At 40.5% G+C, this 24,963-nt stretch overlaps 1 protein-coding gene across 1 annotated transcript; it reads right to left on the bottom strand.

Annotated features, from left to right (window-relative positions):
- Window positions 1–650: 650 nt before the first annotated feature.
- fcf1 (FCF1 rRNA-processing protein) lies at window positions 651–24,962 on the bottom strand. The gene is made up of 8 exons (XM_073039255.1): window positions 24,893–24,962; window positions 20,375–20,442; window positions 16,747–16,818; window positions 14,525–14,673; window positions 9,165–9,237; window positions 5,039–5,126; window positions 3,585–3,679; window positions 651–2,757 (listed from the first exon to the last, which is right to left on the bottom strand). Exons 1-8 carry the CDS (start codon window positions 24,893–24,895, stop codon window positions 2,709–2,711), a joined length of 597 nt encoding a protein of 198 aa, XP_072895356.1. The 5' UTR covers window positions 24,896–24,962; the 3' UTR covers window positions 651–2,708.
- Window position 24,963: the final 1 nt, after the last annotated feature.

Raw genomic sequence — 24,963 nt, forward strand, 5'->3', positions numbered from 1 at the left:
ACTCTAAGTGAGGCCTCACCAGTTATTCAAAAAGTCTCAACATTACACCCTTGCTTATATATTCCTCTTGAAATGAATGCTAACATTGCATTTGCCTTCCTCACCACAGACTCAACCTGCAAATTAACCTTTAGGTATCCAACACAAGGACCTTCAAATCCCTTTGCACCTCAGATTTTTGTATTTTCTCTCCATTAGAAAATAGTCAACTCTTTCATTTCTTCTACCAAAGTGCATGACCATAGAATTCCCAACACTGTATTCCGTCTGCCACTTCTTTGACAATTCTCCTAACCTGTCTAAGACCTTCTGTGGTCCCTTCATTTCCTCAAAACTACCTGCCCCTCTACCTATCAGTTTCTAGAGTTTACCAAAAATGGCGAAAAAAAAACCAAAAAGCATCCAGTGGATGGCAGCATTATAGGCCTTGTTGATGAGAAAGGTCAGAAAATGGCCAGATTAGTTCAAGCTTGACAGTAACTCAAATAACCTGTTACAACAGTGGTGTGCAGAAGAACATCACTGAACACAACAATACATTGAACCTTAAAGTTGATAGGCTACAGCTACAGAAGACCATGAACATACACTCAGTGGCCACTTTATTAGGTACAGGATATAGCTTAATGAAGTGGCCACTGCATTGAAAATCTCAAAATTAAACAATGCTGCACACATTAAACATTCCATAACAATCACTTTAAATGTAAAGCAAAAAAGTGACGGAAAATTATTACATTTAATTTTCCATTTATTAAATACAATTGTGAAAATATATACAGTACATGTACATAGTCTTCGGGGAGGGATTTACATAAAACATTCTTTATCATTAATAATATGCAAAATATTTTTGAATTCTTTTTCTGTATTCATAGAAAATGTTTATCAGTATAGAAACTAAGTAACTACACAAAACAATTGCAAACCACATAGAACACTTTTATTTTGCATAGCTAATAGTTAAGTCTGGTTTGTTCCCACCAAATGCTACTTCCTTTACCGGAGTTCTTATGACCAGCTTTGCTGTGGACCTACAACAACTATAAACTGTGCAGCAATAAACTGTACTCAAACAGCTCAAATTAATGACATAAAGGAGAAAGGTTGACACTGTCAAGGTCATAAATGGGTAGGGAATCCATATCTAAATATGTTCCACAGAAAGGAGAATTCAGTAGTTTGCATGATGGCCAATTACTTACAGGTTCCATAGATTAAATAAGAGATTCAAGTAAAATAAAAAGCTTTTTCCAAATGTGTCCCTTCTGTTTAAGTAATTAGCCCCCAGGACAGGGATTCCCAACCTTTTTTATGCCAAGGGCTCCGACCATTAACCCAAGAGTTTGTGGCCCTCAGGTTGAGAACCCCTGCTCAATGAACATCAAAGGAGAAAAGGGGCTGGAGGAAAAGTTACATGATCTTATTCAAAATAAAACAGGTGTTTATTTTAACATTGTATTGTCAAAGTAAATCAACAGTAAGCTTTAATATAGATGAAGCATATAATTATCTCAAAAATATTATTACATTCCACGTTTAACATTAATTAGCTTGTCAACTTATTCCATTTCACGATTACCTTCTTGAAGCACTGTATGAAAACAAATCAAAACATCTCTAATTGCAAGGCCTCAACCCCCAATAATTCATTACCCACTGGCAAACCCACTTACAAGTCTTCTTAGCTTGAATAAGCTTTGCTGTTACAGATGGCAAAACTACAAAGTATTAAGGAAGAACATAGTAGTGTCTTCCTCCTTCCTTCTCAGTCATGAAGGGGCTCAGCCTGAAACATCAACTGTTTATTCACTTACATAGGTGCTGACTAACCTGCTGAGTTGCTCCACAATTTTGTGTGTATTGGTTTGGATTTCCAGCATTTGCAGTTTCTCGTGTTTATGAAATAGTGGTGGTAATTTTATCATGCATCAAACACAATATACCCAAGTTAGTACACAGTCTAACATTTGATAAAGTCACCAATTTGTAAGGGTCAGAATGAAAACTTCTTACCTGCTGGTCAAAGATATTGTCTATTTATTATCAATTCTATACTACATGCCTAAAAATAGATTTTTAGATAATTAGAGTCTAAGGATATGGGACTGATGGAGGAAAGCAGCAATGGAGGTGAAAGATCTTCTTAGATGGCAAAGCAGGCACAAGAAGGAAAATGGCCCATCCCTACTTTTTTAATGTTCATGCATACATGGATTATTAACAAAATTATTTTGGATTGGATAAGAGAGAGTCCACTCCTGTTCTTTGGTGGATCTTGAATTTGTCTGCTTAAGTGTGTATGTCATGGGCTTAAAGTTTTATGTTGGCACTGGTTGCTTAATAACCAGTTTTACTTTTCAATACTGCAAAACTGAAAAGACTTACTTACTGTATTTTTCCACACCTACATTATCAACACAATATTAATTTAACTCTTCCACTGCTTATTTTAATATTGTGTTACTCACTGTTACGACTCCTTGAAATTTAAGAAAATGCAATGTTACTGAAAGAATCATTTCTCGTAAATATTCAAGAGGGAGGGGTGGACACTGGAAGGGCAGATAAAGAAATGCATTAACTAGCCCTATTATAGATTAAAAGCAGCTGTTTTAAACTAGCAATTTGGTTTAACGTAAAACAAACACTTCATGAAAAATGTAAAACAAATAGTTTTTTGGTGCAACCAGAATATCATTGCCTTTTCAAAATCTTGGAGCGCCATAGTCATCTGGCATTCGTTCAATGTTATACCTGAAAGAAAAATAATCAAGTTGAACAGCAGTTGTTCTTAAACTATTTATTAATATAATCCACCCAGTATACAGGCAAATGAAAAATAATTCTCTTTATTACAGTATTTCACAATTTCAGAAATTTCATTATTGCCTTGGTTGAATTATTGCCCTGAAGCTAGGAAACATGAAAGCCAATTTCTGGGCCCAATTGGGCCCCACAAATGATGTGAAATTAAAGAGCAAGTCTTAAATAATGATATGGTGGGATCATGTTTATTCTGAGTAGACAGACAAGACCTACCATCACACAATTCATCAAACGTTTTCTACTATGGTGATACAGTAACCTCAGAACAAAGCTATCAACGAACAAGAGATGTATTAGCAAAGGTGCTATACTGAGCTGCAGACTGGATTGTGGTACAAGTTGATTAAGCAATGTTTGAACCAATTCCCTCCTAACTAAAAGGTGAGAGTATCACCAGTGAGCCAAACCTTGCAAGAGGAAAAGTTAGAACTCCTTTCTTTCAAGGACAGCTGAATATTGGTTAAACTCAAGCTGGGAATGAATATTAAACAAAGAAATGGAGCAGCAGAGGTTGAAAGAACAGGAACCAAAAATTGTTATGACATTGAACAATTCAAATAGGATTACAATAAATTCTTGGTCAATAGCCAAATGGCCACCATCAATACAATACTCCAATTCTATAATTCAGGCTTATGAGTTTGATATCCAATTTCCTGTTCTTTCAACAAACTGTTCTCCATCCACCTATTTTCTACACAGGTGAGCTGAAATCTAATTTCACATGATTGTTTTCCATCTAGCCACGTTCTTACCTATGATTAGAGATGTACATAATAGGAACACCTGGAATTTTCCGGATTCTCCTCTTAAGCTCTCTGTCCACAGTTGCTACAATGTAACATTTATGCTGCAAATGAAAAGTAGGTTGCCATTTAAAATAAAAATCATGTGAAACTGATATCCAACAGCTTAGAATACTGACTTGCCACACAAACTGAAATTGCAAAATGGCTCACGAGGCATTTAAATCCAAGGATCTAGATTAATCCGTGACTGCATTAAAAAGTGCTTATATCGGTTAGTCGGGTGACAGGGTGGAGATACGTCTGTACCAAACGAGCAGTAAGGTGCTCCTTCCCTCCGCTAGCCTGCAGGTCACTCTTAGGCAAGGTGTAGCACCTGCTTAGCCCCTCAATCAGGGTAACATGAAGCTATGGAGCAGGCGGTGGATGGTCGTGTGAGCAAATGGTGCATATCCCAAATTCTGGTTATGCTACCACTGACGCCAGGCAATCTCCGAAGAGTATTGATAATATCTAGGGTTACCTGTCATGTAAAGACACTGCCCAGAAGAAGGCAATGGCAAACCACTTATGTAGAAAAAATTGCCAAGAACAGTCATGGTCATGAGACCACAATTTCCTGTGTCATATGACACGGCACATAATGATGATGACATTGGTTATAGTAACCATTAAACAGTGGCTTAGCTAGTGAGGCTGTTGCCTCAATCCAGGTTCAATCCTGACCTTTGCTGTCTGTGTGGTGAGTTTGCAAATTCTTTATGTGATGGTATGGGTTTCCTCTCACATCCCAAAGTCATAGAGCTTGACAGGTTCACTGACTACTTTAAGTCACCTATTGTGAATGTTGGTGAGTGGTAGGATCTGGCGGAGGTGAAGGGAATCAGGGATAAGTAAAATGGGATTGATATAGCTTTAGTGTAAATGGGTTGGCACAGACCATGCATACCTCACTTTTTCTCAGATAAACATGAAACTCTGGAAATGCTACAATGAAGATCTACTATTGTATCATGGAAGACAAATCATACATTACATGGATAGACAGGACAAGCTAGGAGCTGGCCTTCTTAGAGTAGAAAAGGTCAAAAGGAAATTTGAGAGCAACGTTCAGAAAACATTAATTGGATAAGAGTAACAGAAAATGTTTCTAAAAGTAGAAAGATCAGTACCCAGGAGACACAGATTTATGGTCACAGCAAAGAATCAGAGGAATGGCATTTCTATTCTATGAGTGGAATACACTGTCAGCGAGAGCAATGGTAATTAGCTTTCAGAAATGAATTACATACTGTACGTGAAGAGGTGAAAGCTTCAGTGACTGGAGAAAGAATGGGGTGAAAGGAGAGTTTTGACCACTCTTCTAAAGAGCTGTTCTACAATTTTACTGATTATTGAACTTAGTTTCAACAAAAGAAAACTGTTCAAAATAAAATATTCACTGTAGTATGTTTACTTCATACCTGTGTGACTCTTTGCACAAGGCAATCATCAGCATACGTTCCTTTGTGTGTGCAGGGTAACCGTTCAAATCGTGGATCCTTTGCTATTCTAGGAATGTAGACAGAGCAGAGTGTAATAATGTTATGACTATACTACTGACATGTTTATTCAACAATTTGTTTTTGCTTTTAGCTTCAGATCACTCCTTTGGGAAACTTGATATTCCTATCTTCCCAAAAAGCTGCTTTTACTTGCTTAAATAACAGCATATATTTGTAGAATGACTAAAAATGAACTATTGGTATTCAGTCCTTTAGATGCCTTTGAATTTTTGCATGCATTTAAAACTCAGACATAACAGCAAAGCATTGGGTGATCTAGCAGTGATGGAAATTAAGGAACTTGTGGAATAAGGAATGATACCAAGGTAAACACGAGGAAATCTGCAGATGCTGGAAATGCAAGCAACACACACAAAATGCTGGTGCAACGCAGCAGGCCCGGCAGCATCTATAGGAAGAAGCACTGTCGACGTTTCAGTTAGTCCTGACAAAGGGTCTCGGCCCAAAACATCGACAGTGCTTCTTCCTATAGATGCTGCCTGGCATGATACCAAGGTAGTTGCTCTTCCTAGGTTTAGTTTCCTGGTTCGTGAATTAATAGTTTCACTCCAAGCAAATGAGGAAGCATGAAGACCCTCAGAGCTTGTAGGTAGATAGTACCCAACTACATACTTCAGAAATGGGACAAAGCATCTGATATGTAGTAAATTTAAATTAGATTACATTAGATTCAACTTTATTGTCATTGTGCTGTGTACAGATAAAAAGCCAATGAATGCAATTAGCATCTAACCAGAAGTGCAGAAGTGTTATTTACAAAATAACTGCAAATAAAAAGTAAGTGCTACAGCACACAAATATAAAAGTACTGAGACAGTACAATATGGGTGTAATACTGCTTAGCGCTGTGATGTGAGGTTCAGCAGGGTCACAGCCTCAGGGAAGAAGCTCTTCCTATGCCTGCTGGTGCAAGAGTTTAGGCTCCTGTAGCGCCTACTGGATGGGAGGAGAGTAAAAAGTCCATGGTTAGGGTGAGATGCATCCTTGATAATGCTTTTTACCCTGCCCAGGCAGCGTTTATGGTAGATGTTCTCAATGGTGGGCAATGGGTGCCGATAATCCGCTGAGCAGTTTTCACCACACGCTAGAGTGCTTGCGGTCCGACATGGGACAATTGCCATATGACACTGAGATGCAGTTGGTGAGTATGCTCTCAATGGTACAGCGGTAAAAGTCCATCAGTATCCTGGGACAGAGGTGAACTTTCTTGATGCTCCTCAGGAAATAAAGGTGCTGTTGCACCTTTTTGATCAGGATGGAGGAGTTCGGGGACCAGGTGAGATCATCGGAAATGTGAACACCAAGGAATTTCAAACTTGATACATGCTCCGCTACAACTCCGTTAATGTAGATGGGGACATGAGTGTGGCTCCTAGCATGCCTGAAGTCCACAATGATCTCCTTGGTCTTCTGGGTGTTAAGGGCCAGGTTGTTGTCAGCACACCACGTGGCCAGGTGCTGGACCTCGTCCCTGTAGGCTGTCTTGTCATCCCCTCTGATCAAGCCAATCACCGTGGTGTCGTCTGTGAACTTGATTATGGAGTAGAACCATGTACAGAAATGCAGTCATAGGTGAAAAGGGAGTACAGAAGAGGGCACAGCACACAGCCTTGAGGCAAGCTGGTATTCAGGGTGAGAATGGAGGAGGAGAGGTTGTCTAACTTAACAGATTGGGGTGCTTTAGTCAGAAAGTCCAAGGCCCAATTACAGAGGGATGAGCTGATACCAAGCTGGCAAAGTTTGGCTATCAGCTTAGAGGAGATCACAATATTGAATTGCCACTACTTTTGTATGGGAGTATATAGAGGCTATTTTGCAGACTGGTATGGTACCCAGAATGAATGCAAACCTAATCTATTGTCATTCGGGATAGTTGTAGAAAGAGTATTGCCCAAGTTACTGGGTGAATTACTCTTTTTCCAGAAGCATTATGGATCATACAATTTTCACCTGATTGATAATACGGGGACGGCACAATAGTATAGCAGTTAGCGTAATGTTATTACAGTGACAGCTGTAAGATAGGGATTCAATTCTTGCTGCTGTTTGTAAGGAGTTTGTACATTCCCCCCATGACCTCATGCATTTCCCCCAGGTGCTCTGCTTTCCTCTCAGTTCCAAAGATGTTTGCTTAGCGTTGGTGTGTTATGGGCATGCTATTTATGTAATTTTAATTTAGTGTGGAACAGGCCGTTCTAGCCCATTTAATACTAACCTTGTCACCGGACAACTTGCAATGACTAATTAACCTACTAACCGGTACATCTTTAGAATATGGGAGGAAACCAACGTATTCACAGAGAGGAATGTAGAATCTCCTTACAGAGGACATGGGAATTGAACTCAGAACTCCAATCCCCAGCTGTCACAGCGTCCCACTAACTGCTACGCTGCCAAGGCTTGTTGGTGCCGCAAGCACGGCAACACTTGTGGGCTGCCCAGCGCTGACCTGATTTGATGCAAATGTTGCATTTCACTGTATGTTTCGAAGTACATGTGACTAATCTATATCTAGTCTATAATTTATCTGTAACTTACATTTACAAAGTAATTTTAATTAATAACAATATGCCAATATGTTACAAAGAAAGTTCTTGTTCAAAATAACGGAATTAGCAGGGAATTATCAGGAAACCAAGAGCAACATTGGGATTTCAATACGAACACAGTGGTCCCAAAGTCGTAGTCAGTGGTTTGCTATTGTTTTGAGTGTATGCTGTTGAAGAACTCCAGTCAGATCATAACACTGAGGCAGTTCCCTTTTATTTGTACTGGGAAAACCACAGAGCATTTCACATTGGACCTGTTACAGGGATTGCTTCACCACTAATTTCAATGGAAGGGGATAGAATGTGAGGAACTAAGCTAAGAAAAAGGGTAATATTGGATTGGAGTGTAGAATTGTTCTTTTTCTTGTAGTTTAAATTTCTTATGCTTGTTTATGTTTTTATATAATCACCCATATACATGTATAGTACTGTGCAAAAGTCATAGGCACATATATATAGCTAGGGTGCCTAAGAATTTTGCACAGTACTTTATATTATATCTTTCTAGTTACCAAATAACACTGAATACTACTGAGCGAATACAAAACTAAGTACTCTTGTTTTGTTTCACAATGATCTTCCTATTTACCCAATATACAGTACAGTGAGTTTTCCAGTGGTTACAGTTGCCTCTGTATTTTTCTGGAAACTTCTTGGTTCCAGTGGCAGGTGCCATATTACTTGAATCTGGCTTATTTTATTGGTTAACTATTATCACTGGAATTTTCTGTTATCAGTCGTTCTGGTATGAGCAGACCTCACTACTTTCTAGTCTCTCTTCTTTTCCTTTGTTCTCTCTTGTCATGCTTCTTCTCCTTTCTTCTTCACTGCATTTATAACATTTAATAAAACAATTGTAAGCAACAAGTTTTATGCCTCATTCTTTGACTTCCGAAGACCCTTTGGGTCGCAAAAACATCAGGATCCAATAGTAATATAGATTTTTTTAAAAAATTAGTGGTCTATTAGTGTTTAAAATTAAGGTTCTTGAGTTTTTTTTAATGGCCAGCAGTTATTCTGTTTCTCTGCCTCCTGATCCCGTTATATCAAATGGTACCATTGTTCTGGTGGGCTGTCACAAGGGGATTTAGCCAGCTCTACACTTCAAGTTCCAACTGGAAAAAGTTGCTCAACACAGATCTGAGCTGTTCAGAAGCACCACTGGAATAAGTAGTTTGAACCTGCACAAGCTTGGCAGGTTACAAGGATATTTGGCCACTGTAACAGACATGGTCCCTGATTTGAATTTCAAACAACAAAGCATGCTGTCAGTTCCTTATACGCAAGCTTATAGCAAGAACATCCTTGAACTGTGAGATATTTTTCATTTGCTTGGAATCATTCACTAATGCAGTTTGACAAGTCAGAAGTTGGTGGTAGCAGGGTGGAGAAGCAGGGAAAAGCATGTCGTTGAAACAGGAGAACTGAACTGATACCCGCCTAGCCGGATAAACCTGCTTCAGAAGTTGTTTTACCTGAGTGCAACTCTGTATTTCTGCCCCAGTTTCTCAATTTCTGCCATCACACAGTCAGTAATACAGGGAGTACCTGGAAAAAAAATATTCCAAGATTTTAACTTATATTCTTCAATTTATTCTCATTCATCTGAAGAGCTTTCCCCACGATATGCATCATAAAATAAGTAATATTCTAATTTTGTGCAAATGCTTCACGTCCAACTCAGATATGAAACAATTTTGTGCACAGTAAACGATTACATCTCCTCTCCACCCTTGCATGCTGATCCTTGTGTCTCCATTGTTTTGTACTTATGTTTGTGGCATCCAAATATGTAAGTTTCTTAGCCTTTGGATCTTGGATTCTTACAGTGGATGCCATCCTTTTTCAGTACAATTTTGATTTTTTGCTTTCCCTTTATCCAACTGATCTTTGCCCACTGTATGCCAATGAATTTCTTTCAGCACTTTTTAAGTATGCTGGTCATCACGTTAGCTCTCATAATGTTGTCAGGCAAGTGTCAAAAGTCATTACTGTACTGGAACAATTTGACCAGAGACATAACTAATTCTAGAGGTCAGGCCTTTAGTATTAGCTGGAATACTGTCTGATATAATAGCTTCTACTGTATCTAGTGCTCTCAGTCATTTATGGAGTAAGTGGATTGAATTACTGACGAGCAGCTTCCATGACCACAGGAATCTCAAAGAAACTGAAACCCTCATCCACCCGGCACCTGCGGCTTGAAGTAACAGTGAATGCTTTGGTCCTTTCATTTATATTCACCTACTATCCCTCACTATCCATGCAGATATGCATGTTCTTGAAAATTCCTCATTTGTTAAATGTTTAATTATCTACCACAACTCACAACTAGATGCAGCAGGCTTGCAGAGCTTTAATGCAGTGAAATTTGATGGACACAAACCATGAAATATGGATAAAAACACAATGAGAGGGCAAGAAACAAAGCATGGCAAAAATATTGAGAGAATGGAGGGATAAAGTTTTGAGTTAAACATAAAAATTGCCTGTAATTTCCACCGCATCAATGGGAATGGTGGCAGGGTGGCTATGTTGCTGAAATATTATCCAGACACCTGAATTATGAAACAAATATGCAAACTTGATAATGTTGATAATAACTGATCTTTTAAATTTCTGCTAATAGTGATGAATAGGTTATTGCTGAGAGTCTCAATGATGACAATGCCTTAAAAGAGAGATGATCAGACACTTAGTAGGAGGAGGTTTACTTCCACCTTCTAAAGGGCAATGAAGAGCAGGTAACAAATCTCCACATGCCATGTATAGTTTAGGAAAAGCTCAGGCGATGCAAATGTCATTTGGCAATTAATCATCCCACATGTTGATATTGTCTATGCTGTATTTTATGCACCCGGAGATAACAACGTCTTGTGGTATTGCATTACAAATGGAAATTAACACTGTAACCTTTTAATCAATGTCGGCAAGACTAAGGAATTGATAACTGACTTCAGGAAGAGGAGACTGGAGGTCCATGAGCTACTCCTCATCGGAGATCAGAGGGGGAGAGGGTCAGCATCTTTAAATTCCTCTGTGTTATCATTTTGGAGGACCTGTCTTGGCCCCAGCACCTGAGTGCAATTGTGAAGAAAGCACAGCGGTGCCTCTACATCCTTAGGAGTTTGCAAAGATTTGGCATGGCATCCAAAACTTTGACAAACTTCTATACATGTGTGGTGCAGAATATACTGACAGGTTGCACCACAGCCTGGTATGGGAACACTAATGCCCTTGAACGAAAAATCCTACAAGAAGTAGTGGACAGTCATCACTGCCATCAGGAAGAAGGGACAAGAGCTTCAGGACTCTCACCACTAGGTTCAGAAACAGTTATTATTCCTCAACTATCAGGCACTTGAACCAGAGGGGATAACTGCACAACTTCACTTGCCCCATCACTGAACTGTTCCCACAACCTATCAACTCACTTTCAAGGACTCTTCATCTCATGTTCTCGATATTGCTTGCTTGCTTGCTTGCTTATTTATTTATTTATTTATTTATTTATTCTACTGTGCATTTGCAGTTTGTTGTCTTTTGCACATTGGCTGATGTCCATTCTGTTAAATCCAAATGCTTTCAAGTTAAACTCTTTCTTATGCACAAGTTTAGATGACAAAAACAAAGATGAATTACTTGACATAGTTGTTTACAGGAATTGAAGTTTCTATATTTGGCAATGGGAGTGCATACGACAGTGTTACGTTTTGAAAAATTAAGGCTATTAGAACAAGTGATTCCAGAAGTAAACTGTACTCATAACAGTACCTTAAATAAAGTGCTACAGCACTATATCTCAACCTTGTTACCAAAGAGAATGAACAGACTGGGGAAAAGGGAAGGAAGGAAATAGCAAAAATAGAAGAATTAAGTAACTTGATCTTGTTTGTGTGTTCTTGTAATTTCCTTGTCTTGCAATCAGAAATTCAAATAGCAATTCAAAGTACATCCCAAGTGCCACCTCTCCCCCTGCTGCTAGGTTTCAATCTCATACTGTCAGGGAAGGATGATCTAAAAAAGCCTATGTTAAAATTTAAAAGACTCCAGGAAAACATAGTTAGGACAATGAGATCATCTCTGATGAATTGAGGCCAGAATTTTCAATTGGCGAATGACAGTGCACAAGGGAGAGCATGATTAGACATACACAAAGGAACGTTAAAACTGTGAAATTAAGGTAGTTAAACAAAGGAAAATAAAAGCTGTGAAATACAGATATCAAATACAGAACAGCAATGGCGAAAGAAGCTTTCCAGAAAATGACCATATTAACAGACAGAAAGATGAGCATGTACACTAAAAACAGAATACTGCAGTGCTACGTTTATTCTATCCTGACCTATGGAAGTGAACGCTGGACCATTTCCCCAGCAATGGAAAAGAGACTAGAAACAGCTGAATTATGGTTCTACAGGAGAATGTTAAAAATATCATGGACCACACACATCAAATGAAGAAGTTCTCAGAAGAGCCCAGGCAGTTAGATCACTCCTACTAACAATAAGAGAAAGACAACTCAGATTCCTAGGACACATCATGCGGAAAGATGAACTCATACTCTCTGGAAAGATCGAGGGGAGCAAACCTGGAGGAAGACCTCGGCTTATGTACATCAAAAGCCTAGCCAGGGGGCTACACTTCAAGCAAATGGAAGTCATCCAAAGAATAAGGGATAGGTCTGTATGGAAAACCATGGTCACCAACGTCCGCATCGGATATGGTATCTAGACAGATGACAGAAATATGGAGCTGTAGGAAATATCCAGCAGGTCAAGCCATATTAATGGAGAGAGGACAATTGAACCAATAGAACAGTCCTCCTGGCCAGGTATAGGTGTTGGGTAAGATGAACTAGGAGGTACATCATCTGCAGAAGGCTAAACATGTGGCGTTCTAAGCTGGCGACCCAGGTCTGTACCAGAAAACCAGGTATGATTTGCAGAGGGCCATTTCAAGGGCAAAGAGACAATTACGAATGATGTCCGAGGCGACATCGGATGTACGACAGCTCTGGCAGGATTTGCAAGACGTTACTTCCTACAAAGTGGAACCCAATAGCATGATGGCAGCGATGTGTCACTACCAGATGAACTCAACGCCTTCTATGCCCACTTTGAAAGGGAGAAAATAACTACCATTCTGAAGATCCCTGCTGCACCTGATGACTGTGTGATCTGTCTCAGAGGCCGATGTTAGGCTGTCTTTAAAGAAGGTGAACCCTCGCAAGACACAAGGTTCTGATGGAGTACCCAGTAAGGCTCTGAATACCTGTGCCAACCAACGGGCGGGAGTATTCAAGGACATTTTCAGCCTCTCACTGCTACTGGCAGAAGTTCCCACTTACTTCGAAAAGGCAACAATTATACCAGTGCCTAAGAAGAATAATGTGAGCTGCCTTAATGACTATTGCCCGGTAGCACTCATATCTACAGCGATGAAATGCTTTGAAAGGTTGGTTATGAACTAGACTGAACTCCTGCCTCAGCAAGGACCTGGACCCATTGCAATTTGCCTATCGCCACATTACATCAATGGCAGATGCAATCTCAATGGCTCTTCACAAGGCCTTAGACCACCTGGAGAACACAAACACCTATGTCAGGATGCTGTTCATCGACTATCGCTCAGCATTTAATACCATCATTCCCACAATCCTGATTGAGAAATTGCAGAACCTGAGCCTCTGTACCTCCCTCTGCAATTGGATCCTTGACTTCCTAACCAGAAGACCACAATCCGTGCGGATTGGTGATAATATCTCCTCCTCACTGATGATCAACACTGGTGTGTTCTTAGCCCACTGCTCTACTCTCTCTATACCCATAACAGTGTGGTAGGCATAGCTCAAATACCATCTATAAATTTCCTGATGATACAACCATTGTTGGTAGAATCTCAGGTGGTGACAAGAGGCCATACAAGAGTGAGATATGCCAACTAGAGAAGTGGTGTCACAACAACAACCTGGCACTCAATGTCAGTAAGACGAAAGAATTGATTGTGGATTTCAGGAAGGGTAAGATGAAAGAACACATATCAATCCTCATAGAGGGATCAGAAGTGGAGAGAGTGAGCAATTTCAAGTTCCTCAGTGTCAAGATCTCGGAGGACCTAACCTGGTCCCAACATATCGATGCAGTTATAACGAAGGCAAGACAGCAACCATACTTAATTAGGCGTTTGAAGAAATCTGGTATGTCAACAAATACACTCAAAAACTTCAATAGATAATAGATGTACCGTGGAGAGCACTCTGACAGGCCGCATCACTGTCTGGTATGGGTGGGTGGGGGGGGGGGGGGGGGGCTACTACACAGGTCCAAAAGAAGCTGCAGAGGGTTGTAAATTTAGTCAGATCCATCTTGGGTACTAGCCTACAAAGTACCTAGGACATCTTTAAGGAGCAGTGTCTCAGAAAGGCAGCGTTCATTATTAAGGACCTCCAGCACCCAGGGCACGCCCTTTTCTCACTGTTACCATCAGGTAGGAGGTACAGAAGCCTGAAGGCACACACTCAGTGGTTTAGGAACAGCTTCTTCCCCACGGCCACCCGATTCCTAAATGGACATTGAACCCCTGAACACTACCTCACTTTTAAAATATATATTATTTGTTTTTTGCACGAATTTTAATCTATTCAGTATACATATACTGTAATTTATTATTATTTTCTTCTTCTATATTATGTATTGCATTGAACTGCTGCTGCTAAATTAACAAAGTACATGGCACATGCCAGTGATAATAAACTTGATTCTGAAGAACTGATTACTTCTAGAATAACTGCATTCACAGACATTAGTAAACTGGGTAATTGTCAGGAACTTACACTTTGCATATAAACAATCCATCATAGACTGCACAATGTCCAGCTTGGCTTTGATAGAGAAATTGATGAAATTGGTATCAACCAAGATGTAATAGGGAGGACCCAGCTGTGTGTTATATTGGAAGAACAGACAAGAAGGATACTTCACCCTGGAGAAAATACAAGATAAGTTATTTAATTTTTATATCTAAATTTTACATTAGGCATAATTTCATTAGACACTAATATTTTATCTTTCAAAGATGTTTTAAAAAATGTTTGGAAACTAAGTATGAAAGTTTCAGCTTCTCAGCATAAATATTCCCACCAAATGGGTGCCATGATACTCAGCACAGTTTTTAATCAGATACTGCTCATATACGTTGCCACACTGGTCAAACTTCACCGCACATATATATGTGAACAGATATTGGCAAATGTGCAGAAATTACCATCTTTTGTTTTCTGCATTTCACTTGTCAATAAAAGGTCAGCATGGTAGCGATCAGGGTTTGAATCCCCCTGCAGTCTGTAAAAAGCTTCTCCGTGACCACATGGGTTTCCTCTGGGAACTCCAGTTTCCGAAGACATATAGTTGGGTTTGTGAGAGTTGTAATGCTATGTAGGCACTGGGAAGCATGCGACAATTGTGGGCTCCCCCGAGCGCAATCCACACTGATTTGATTTGATACAAATGATGCATTTCACTGCATGTTTCAATGTACATGTGACAAATAAAGCTCATCTTACATCTTAAATGGGAAACTGATTCCAGGATGCAACACTGATTAGTAGCCAAAAATTACTTCTGATGCCTATGCAGAAGGCAATCTGGTTGACATAATTCTTACAATTCTAATGGAAGTTCCTAGAGCAGAGGGAACATGATCTTTTCGTAAGTCATAAAAGTGCACAACTTGGAAGTGAACACGCAGATGGTTGCCTTCGCCTGTGCCTAGTTATCTCATAGATTATGTAGCAGTGAGGTTCAATTTGTGTAACTCTGCTCATTCCCTGCTCCCAACCAAGCAATATTATCCCTCTTTCCCACTATTTTTCCCTCTCACGTGCTCATCAGCTTCTTTTGGTTCTCTTACCACTTGCCCAGAAGGTAATCAATTAAGCTACCTGGTGATCTTTGGGACACAATAGGAAATCTGAACACAAAATTGAACTCTACTGTGTTACAGGGAAAACTTGCAAACTCTACACAAACAGCACCCAAAGTCAGGATCAAACTCCAGTCCCTGGAGATGTGAGATAACAGCATCTGCACAAAATGCCACTGGGCAGATTGACGTCATTCAGGGCAGCTACTGGAGTACTGCTGGAGCTGCACTTATAAATACATTCAAGTGTATTCCATTATAGTATTGATTTGACCATGCAGATGGTTGAAAGGCTTTGGAGTTGGTGATCCATTTTCTAGCCAATGGGACCCCAACACTCCCCCACCCACACAAATGGTAAAATGTCAGACATAAAAGATTCTGCCCCATGCTAATTAAGAGTTATACAGAACTGGACAGGCCCAACTAGCCCACCTTGACAAAAATGCCAAACTATGCGGGTCCCATATCTCCATGAACCTTTCCTATTCATGTACCTGTCCAATTACCTTTCAAACATTGATAGTGTAAGTAGCCCCACCACTTCCTCTGGCAGCCAATTCCATGTATTGACCAATCTCTACATGGAAAAAAAAAGTTGCCCCTTGAGTTCCTATTAAATTTCTCCCCCCCCCTCACCTTAAACCTACACTTTCTTGTTCCCAACTTTGCGGGAAAAATAAAAGACTGCACATTTAAAGACTGGACAAAGGTTCTTTTGCCCGTAACGCTGACTCTATTTCCCTTTCCACAGATGCTGTCTGACCCGGTGAGTACTCCTAGAATTTTCTATTTTTGTTTGGTTTGCTAATGGAAATGACATTGTCTGCCACCATTTTAAATGATGACGCATGAATGCTATTTGCTGCTTTGTAGTGTGCACTATATCACTTGCCATGGAGTTTCCAATGGAGGTGTAGATGTACAGAATTTTCTGGCGTAGAGCCCCGATGATCCAAGTGCAGATGAAGGGATAGACCAATACTTGACCATCCAGATCTGCAGCTTCACTGCTTGCTCTCAGTACTATCACAGCTTTTAGACAGCAGAAAAATATTTCACAAGCACCCCACTAATATTAATCAAGATATTACTTTAAAATTTATAATCTTGAAATTCCAATGTGAAACGTACACTTCTTTTACTTTCAAGGCACTGGGATCCTCTTTCTTCATCTTCTTAGGTTTTGCTCTCTCACTTTCTTTTCTGAAATAAAACAAATTTATTGTGAAAGGTAGCAGCAACCATCTCCTGAAGGGTTTTGTGATTTGTGGGAATTTATATCTGTTTTTTTGAGAATAAAACAGTAACTTACAAATCGATGCCTTAACACATTTATGTCAGGTTAAGCTGCTGTGTCTAGAAAGCTAACACAGATCAATAATTCCTTTAAAGGGGAGACACAGGTAGATTGGGTCGTAAAGAGAGCTTCTGGCACAGTGGCCTTCATAAATCAAGGTATAGCAGATTCTGGTTAATGGGAACACATTGGGATAAGTAGATTTTGGCCCAATTAAGCAGTTGTAACAGTTAGCCGAAGTTTCATGGAAATAGCTTTAAAAGTTATGAAAAAAGACAAATCACCATTTAACTGAGTAATGAACTCTAGAATCAACACCTGCCTAACCAAGGACGTGGACCTGCTGCAATCTGCCCATCACCACAATAGGTCTACAATCTTACTGGCTCTCCACTCGGCCTTGGATCACCTGGATGATAGTAATACTTATGTAAGGCTGTTGCTTATTGATTACAGCTCAACATTCACATAATTATACCCTCAGTTCTAATCAACAAGCTCCAAAACATGGGCCTTTATACCTCCCTCTGCAAATGGATCCTTGGTTTCCTCACTGGGAGACCACAGATTGGAAATAACATCTCCTAATTGTTGACATTCAACACTGAAGCCCCTCAAGGATGCATACTTAGCCCTTGCCTCTACTCTGTCTACACCCACTTTACAACTGGCTAGGCAGTTCAAGTGGCATCTAATGATTTGCCGATGACAACTGTTGGCAGTATTTCAGATGGTGAGGAGACGTACTGGGGCAATCAGCTGGTTGAGTGATGTCACAGCAGCAACTTTGCACTCAACTTCAGAAGACCAAGGAATAGATTGTGGTCTTCAGGAAGGGGAAGTCAAGGCAACACACAGCAGTCCTCGATGAGGGATCAGAAAGGGGGATCAGTTTCAACACACAGCAGTCCTCGAAGAGGGATCAGAAAGGGGGATCAGTTTCAACACACAGCAGTCCTCGATGAGGGATCAGAAAGGGGGATCAGTTTCAACACACAGCAGTCCTCGATGAGGGATCAGAAAGGGGGATCAGTTTCAACACACAGCAGTCCTCGATGAGGGATCAGAAAGGGGGATCAGTTTCAACACACAGCAGTCCTCGATGAGGGATCAGAAAGGGGGATCAGTTTCAACACACAGCAGTCCTCGATGAGGGATCAGAAAGGGGGATCAGTTTCAACACACAGCAGTCCTCGATGAGGGATCAGAAAGGGGGATCAGTTTCAACACACAGCAGTCCTCGATGAGGGATCAGAAAGGGGGATCAGTTTCAACACACAGCAGTCCTCGATGAGGGATCAGAAAGGGGGATCAGTTTCAAGTTCCTGGGTGTCATCATCTCCGAGGATTTGTCCTGGGCCCAACATATCGAAGCAATTACAAAGGCATGACCGTAGCTATATTTCATTAGGAGTTTGAGGAGACTTGCTATGTCACTAAAGACACTCGCAAATTTTACCATGGAGAGCATTCTAACGGGTTGCATCACCATCGTGTACAAGATTAGAAAAAGCCGCAGAAATTATTAAACTTAGCCAGCTCCACCATGGCACTTGCCTCCCCCGTATCTATGACACCTTTAAAAGGCCATGCTTCAAAAAGATGGCATCCATCAATAAGGACCCTGATCACCCAGGACATGCCCTCTCCTCACTGCTACCGGCAAGGTGATGGTACAGGAGTCTGAAGGCACACATTCAATGTTTCAGAAACAGCTTCTTTCCTTCCCCGTCAGATTTCTGAACGAACATTGAACCCGTGAACACTACCTCAATTGTTCCCCTCTCTTTTTGCTCTACTTATAAAATATAATTCTCTTTCTTATACTTATTGTAATGTATTGTTTATTATTACATACTTAAATGTATTGCTGCCACAAAACAAATTTCACAACACATGACAGTAATATTAAACCTGATTATGAAATTATGTATTTAAATGAAATACAGAATAAATTAGAATGCTACCAATACTACATTGTTATAAAACTGCGCATTGGTCCCATTCATTATCGATACAGGAATTCATCCATTATATGCTGCCATGTTCTTTTGATTGACTGTCAATGCACAAAATCAGTGAAGACACCTAGTGTAGATAACGGACTGCATACAATGCTTTCAATGATTGAGTCCTCCAAATCTTCATTTTCATTATAACATTCAAGATGATTACCAATTCCTTCAAATTCATCATAGCTCTTAACTTGTTGAAGTAGAGAAACAGTTTTATTTTCATTCCAGGCCGTCTCTTTTAGCTCAAAACCTGAATGCTTGAAACTGCAATGATTAAAACATTTCTGAATTGTCTTACTGTTGATTTCTCACCAAATATCAATGACAAAAAGAACTACTCTTTGAACACAAACACATGCAACTGATTCCATTTAAAAACCGTTCACTCTACGAGCAGCATAGTGTGTAATGGTCACACAAGTGCATGTGACTGAAGCTAGGTGGACACTGTTTGGCAACTGTCTCCTGTCTAAAATAAGTGGCATAGTGTCCCAAATAAACTAAGGGAATCCTGGCTATTTCTTTGGATTATTTTTTGTTCTTTAAGAGTTGTCCCAAATATGAAGCTCCCCCAATTAACTGATGGCCCCATTAACCGGAATCCACTGTATTGAGATCAGGATTTGGGATATTATGTTGAAGCTGAGACCAAATTTGGAGTAATGTGTGCAGTTCTGGTCACCTCTGAACGGGAAAGAGATCAATAAGATTAAAAGAGTAGAGAGAATATTTACAAAAACCTGAATTATGGATTAGACTGAATAGGTTAGGACATTATTCCCTTGGATGCAGTAGAAAAAGGAGAGGTCTTATAGAGGTATACAAAATTAAGAGGAGTTAGAGATTGGGTTAATGTAAGCAGGCTTTTTTCTACTGAAGATGGGAGAAACTGGAACCAGAGGTCATAGGTTAAGAGTGAAAGGTGACAAATATAAGGAGGAGCCTGAGGGGGAACTTCTTCACTCAGAGGGTGGATATGAGTGTGGAAATGAGCTGCCAGTGAAAGTGGTGGATGCGGGTTCGATTTCAACACAAGAGAAGTTTGGATAAGTACATGGACAGGAGAGGTATGGAGGGCAATGTTCAAGGTGCAGGTCAATGGGACAAGGCAAAATAACAGTTTGGCACATATTAGATGGGGTCTACAGTCTATGACACTTTACCAAGAACATTAACTTGCTAGGTTTCAGAACATATTGAAGTGTATCAAGAAATAAAGATCACTCCTTGCATGCAAATAACAACAAACATTAGTAGTATGATAAGCCACTGATCAGCTAAATACAAGATCAATAAGATTTTAAAAAAAGTACAGAAAATCTGTGAAGGATATCACTTCCCAAACAGAAAGTCCTCAAAGAGTAATGCAGCACAATAACATTGAAATGGGGTCCATAAACTTCATCTAATCTTTTAGTTTCATCCCAAGCTTAATTTAAAAACTTACATTCTTGAATCACGCAGACTGATCATTCGCTTCATGGTTGCATATTTTCTTGTTTTCTTTGCTTTTCCCTGGAAAAAAAAGAATCAAACAAGTGGGAGAGGCGAGAATAAGTTGAATACTAGAAAAGTGAGAATAACCAGTCCCAAAATAAAGTAGAATTCTACCAAAATATAGTGTTGAAATAAGTTAGCAGACTTAAACATTACCTCAGTCTCTCTCTCCCCCTCGGTGCTAAATGACCCATACCTGGAAGAAACCCATCCACTTAGGAGAAGGTCAGATAAACTTCCTACAGAGGACGCTGGATTGAACTCCAAACTCCAGAGTTGTAATAGCATTATGCTATTACAAGATAGTATTTTCCATAATTTCAGACTTCCAGCATCCACAGTGTTTTGGCTTCAGAAATCATGGTCATTAGAGACCAATCTCTCCACTCACTCATCTTCAAATCCATCACCATTCTCTTTTCTATATGCATATACCAGCTAACAATGATACCAGATCCATCTCCTTTTCTGCAGTTTACCAATTACTTAGCAACTTATTTCTAGCTTTTAGTTTTAAAGAAAGACAGGACAGGGTGCAATTTGCACAACTTCCCCAGTAGCAGTGTGGATTGGTAGGTTAATTAGCAAGTGTAAATTGCTTTTAGCATGTGACCGAGTGATTAAACTGCACTGTGAGCCATGGGAATAGGGTGAAAAGGGTGTGGAAATAATTAAAAGGGATTAAAGATTAATATAAATAGCTGGTCAATATTTAGTGTACATTCTATGGGCTGAAGGGCCTATTTCTGTGCTGTATCTCTTAAAATAAATCACTGACCTGAAGACCCTTGAGATAGATAACAAAGCAATATCTGATAAATATAAAAGATCCTGTGATATTCTCCCAGAGTAAAGACAGGGCAGTGGGACAGCTGGTAAAGTCAACGGTGCCAGAAACCCAGGTTTGATTTGAAGGCTTAATCTTCTCATCAGCAAAGCCCTCAACTCAACTGAAATAGATCACCCAGTACTCACCAGTGGCACTTTGTGAGAGATTTCTGAGCATCAAGAAGCACAATGGCACAAACATCTAATTTCTCTAATTTCCAGTAATGTCTCCCTCCCATCTTTCTTTTTTTTCATTCCCTATTCTGGGTTTCTTCCTCACCCCTTTTCTTCTCCTTACTTGCCCATCACCTCCCTCTGCTCTCCCCCTCCTCTTTTTTCCATGGTCCACTGTCCTCCCCCATTAGGATCCTTCTTCAGTCCTTTACCTCTTCCACCTATCACCTGCCAGCTTCTTACATCATTCCCCCTTCTCCTGGTCTCACTAGCTTGTATTCCCAGCCCCTCACCCCACCCCCACCACCACTTTATTCTGGCTTCTGCCCCCTTCCTTTCCAGTCCTGATTAAGGGCCTTGGCTCAAAATGTTCACTGTTAAGCCCCTTCTACAGATCCTGCTTGACCTGGTGAATTCCCCCAACATTTTGTTTGTTGCTCAAAATTTCCAGCATGTGCAGAATCGCTTGTAGTTACAAAAGGCATCATGAATCTTCTCCAATTCACCACAGGCACAAACACCGACGGGTCTTCCATGAAAAATCTACACAGCCCAAGCTCCACATTTGATTTTAAAATTGGAGGCAGCAGATGAGAAGGCAACATGCACTCTGAAAAGGGTCCGAACGGGGAAAGATGAAAAGAGGGGGTTTGGAGTCCAGTACATCCAGTCTTAGGCAGTGTAGCAGCAAAACTAATTCAAAATCAAAACAATTGCCGCTAGCCTGAGACCACCATGGGGTTGTTATAGTTGCATGACACATCCCCATCTAAAATATGATTGTTCCAAAGACTCAAATTCCTTTTTTTCAATCCTTCATTAGCAATTAGCAAACATACGATCTTGAAGTGATATTAAGTGATCAGCAAAGATATGAACTCTGCCTGTCCCAAGCTATAAACTGCCACAAAATAAGCAAGAATATGTAACTTATTCTCTTCACTTTTACCACACCCCAAGTAACGTGACTAGTTACCACAATAAACACGCAAAACAGAATACAAAGCAAATAGAGAACAGATACATGGCTCCTACAGGCACATATGGGTGCTGAAGACTTTTGCACAGTACTGTAGTAATTTTATGTATTGCACAGTACTGCTGCCACAAAAAAAATCAAATTTCATGACGTATGAGTGATGATAAATCTGATTCTGATACGAGTCTCTACTGTGGACTGAGAGTGGGAAGGGGGCAGGGAGAGGGAAATCATGGTTTGGAAAGGGGGAAGGAGTGGGAAGCACAAGAGGCATTCTATAATGATCAATAAATCAATTGTTTGGAATCAAATGGCCTTGCCTGGTGTCTCAGGGCTGGGTGCTTCTGCAGCTGCACCACCCCCCCACTCCTAGTACTTCTCTGACACCTAACACATACCCTTCGTACAGAGCTCCACCCTGACCATTCCCAACAGCCGTTGGTCCTGCCAGATTTATAAATTCACACTCCACTCTATGTTGACAAACACAGTACTGTGCAGAAGTCTTAGGCACCCTTGTTATATATATCTGCCCAAGTCTTCTGCACAGTACTGTAGCTCACAGAAAGTAGCCATACAAGCAGGTAGGGTGGTAAAGGCATGCTTGCCTTCACTGTTGGGAGGACTGAGTATGAGAGTCAGGAAGTAAATTGCAGTTATATGACTACACGTGGAATAATGTGCGCATTTCTGGTACACAAAGGACATGGTGGCTTTAGAAAGGGTGCACAACATTTACCAGGATTCTTCCTGCAGGATATGTGCTATGAGAAGTTCTTCCAAGACAACAACCTGGTCATGGTTTGTAGGCTTGTGTGCCTCAATGACCCAGAAAGCTTTGTTGGCTGGAGTCAGAGCTCTGTGCTTTGGCACTTGGTAGGTCAACCCATGCCAACCAGGTTAAAGGGTAGAAGACAGACTAAGAGTGGTCCAGGGCTAACAACCTTGATTGGTAAAACAAAACTAATACAGAAACAGCAATGAAGAATCCTTCTATGTCTGTGTGCAACAGTATTCCCAAGTCTCCACCAAGGACTTTCATGACTGACAGTAGTGAAAAGTATGATGCTACTAACATGATCTCTGAGAGATCTAACCTGGTCCCAACATATTGATGTAGTTATAAAGAAGGCAAGACAGCGACTATACTTTATTAGGAGTTTGACAAGATTTGGTATGTCAACAAATACACTCAAAAACTTCTATAGTTGTACTGTAGAGAGCATTCTGACAGGCTACATCACTGGTATGGAGGGGCTATGGCACAGGACCAAAAGCTGCAGAGGGTTGTAAATTTAGTCAGCTCCATCTTGGGTACTAGCCTACAAAGTACCCAGGGCACACCCTTTTCTCACTATTACCCTCAGGTAGGAGGTACAGAAACCTGAAGGCACACTCTCAATGATTCAGGAACAGCTTCTTCCCCTCTACCACTCAATTCCTAAATGGCCATTGAACCCTTGGACATTAGTCTTTTTAAAAAAATATATAGTATTTCTGTTTTTTGCATGATTTTTAATCTGTTCAATATACGTATACTGTATAAAGTATACTGAATAAAATTTACTTATCGCTATTATTTTTTTCTTCTATATTTTTCATTGCATTGAATTGCTACAACTAAGTTAACAAATTTCACGTCACATGCTGGTGATAATAAACTTGATTCTGATGAATGAAGCCCTGAAGGCCTCCAGAGATGGAGGACCTTTATTGCTGCTCTGTGCCAGTGGTTGGACAAATTTGGGTTGCTTTTACTACAGCAGCAGAGGCGGAGGCGAGACCTGACGGAAGTTTGCAAGATTATGAGAGGCATAGATAAGCAAGACAGTCAGAATTTTTTCCCAGGCGTGCGAATATCAAGTTGTGAGGACATGCATTTAAGGTAAGAGAGGCAAAGTTCGAAGGAGCCATACAGTCAAGGTTTTGTATTACGCAGAGTGGTGAGTGCCTGAAACAGACCGCTAAGGGTGGGAGGGTTAGCAGACAGGGCAAGGTATTTAACGGACAGATAAATATAGAGGGAATGCAGACTTTTCCCCGGCGTTGGAGACGCAAGAGCTAGAGGTGTTAATTTCTTAAACTCTAAGGTGAGAGGGGAGGGATTTAATAGGAACCTGAGGGACAACGTTTTCCACGCAGAGAATGGTCAGAGCTGACAGTGTAAATGGTTGAGACAAGTACATCAATAAGATTTGGATAACAAAAAGGAAAAGGAAATGGGAGCAGTTTAAGAGAGCATGTTTCCATGCTGTATGACTGCCGATGGAGGGATGTGGCTTTATGAAGGGGGAAATGAGGATCGTGTGCAGGGGGAAGAGAGATTTCGTTTCATTTAGCATCGTGCTCGGAGCAAGTATTGTGGGCCGGATGACCTGCTCGGTCCCAGAGGCCCCTAAGCGCATTTGAGGAAGATTCACCCCCAAAAAGCACAGAAACAACCCGGAGATGAGCGACCCCAACCAACCGACTCGGTGGCGGCCTTACCATGGTTCCCTGCTCGTGGTTCTGGAACACCGTCAACGTCACTTGTCAGCGCCGAACGTCCACGTCATCCG

Source organism: Hemitrygon akajei, chromosome 3, assembly GCF_048418815.1.
Source record: "Hemitrygon akajei chromosome 3, sHemAka1.3, whole genome shotgun sequence".
In the NCBI taxonomy this organism is placed as follows: domain Eukaryota; kingdom Metazoa; phylum Chordata; class Chondrichthyes; order Myliobatiformes; family Dasyatidae; genus Hemitrygon; species Hemitrygon akajei.

Coding starts and splice junctions, on each gene's coding strand:
- fcf1 (XM_073039255.1), bottom strand. Junction 16,819..20,374: donor AGTCTGCGTGATTCAAGAAT/GTAAGTTTTTAA, acceptor GTTTTATTTCAG/AAAAGAAAGTGAGAGAGCAA. Junction 2,758..3,584: donor ATGTACATCTCTAATCATAG/GTAAGAACGTGG, acceptor TTTTTCTTTCAG/GTATAACATTGAACGAATGC.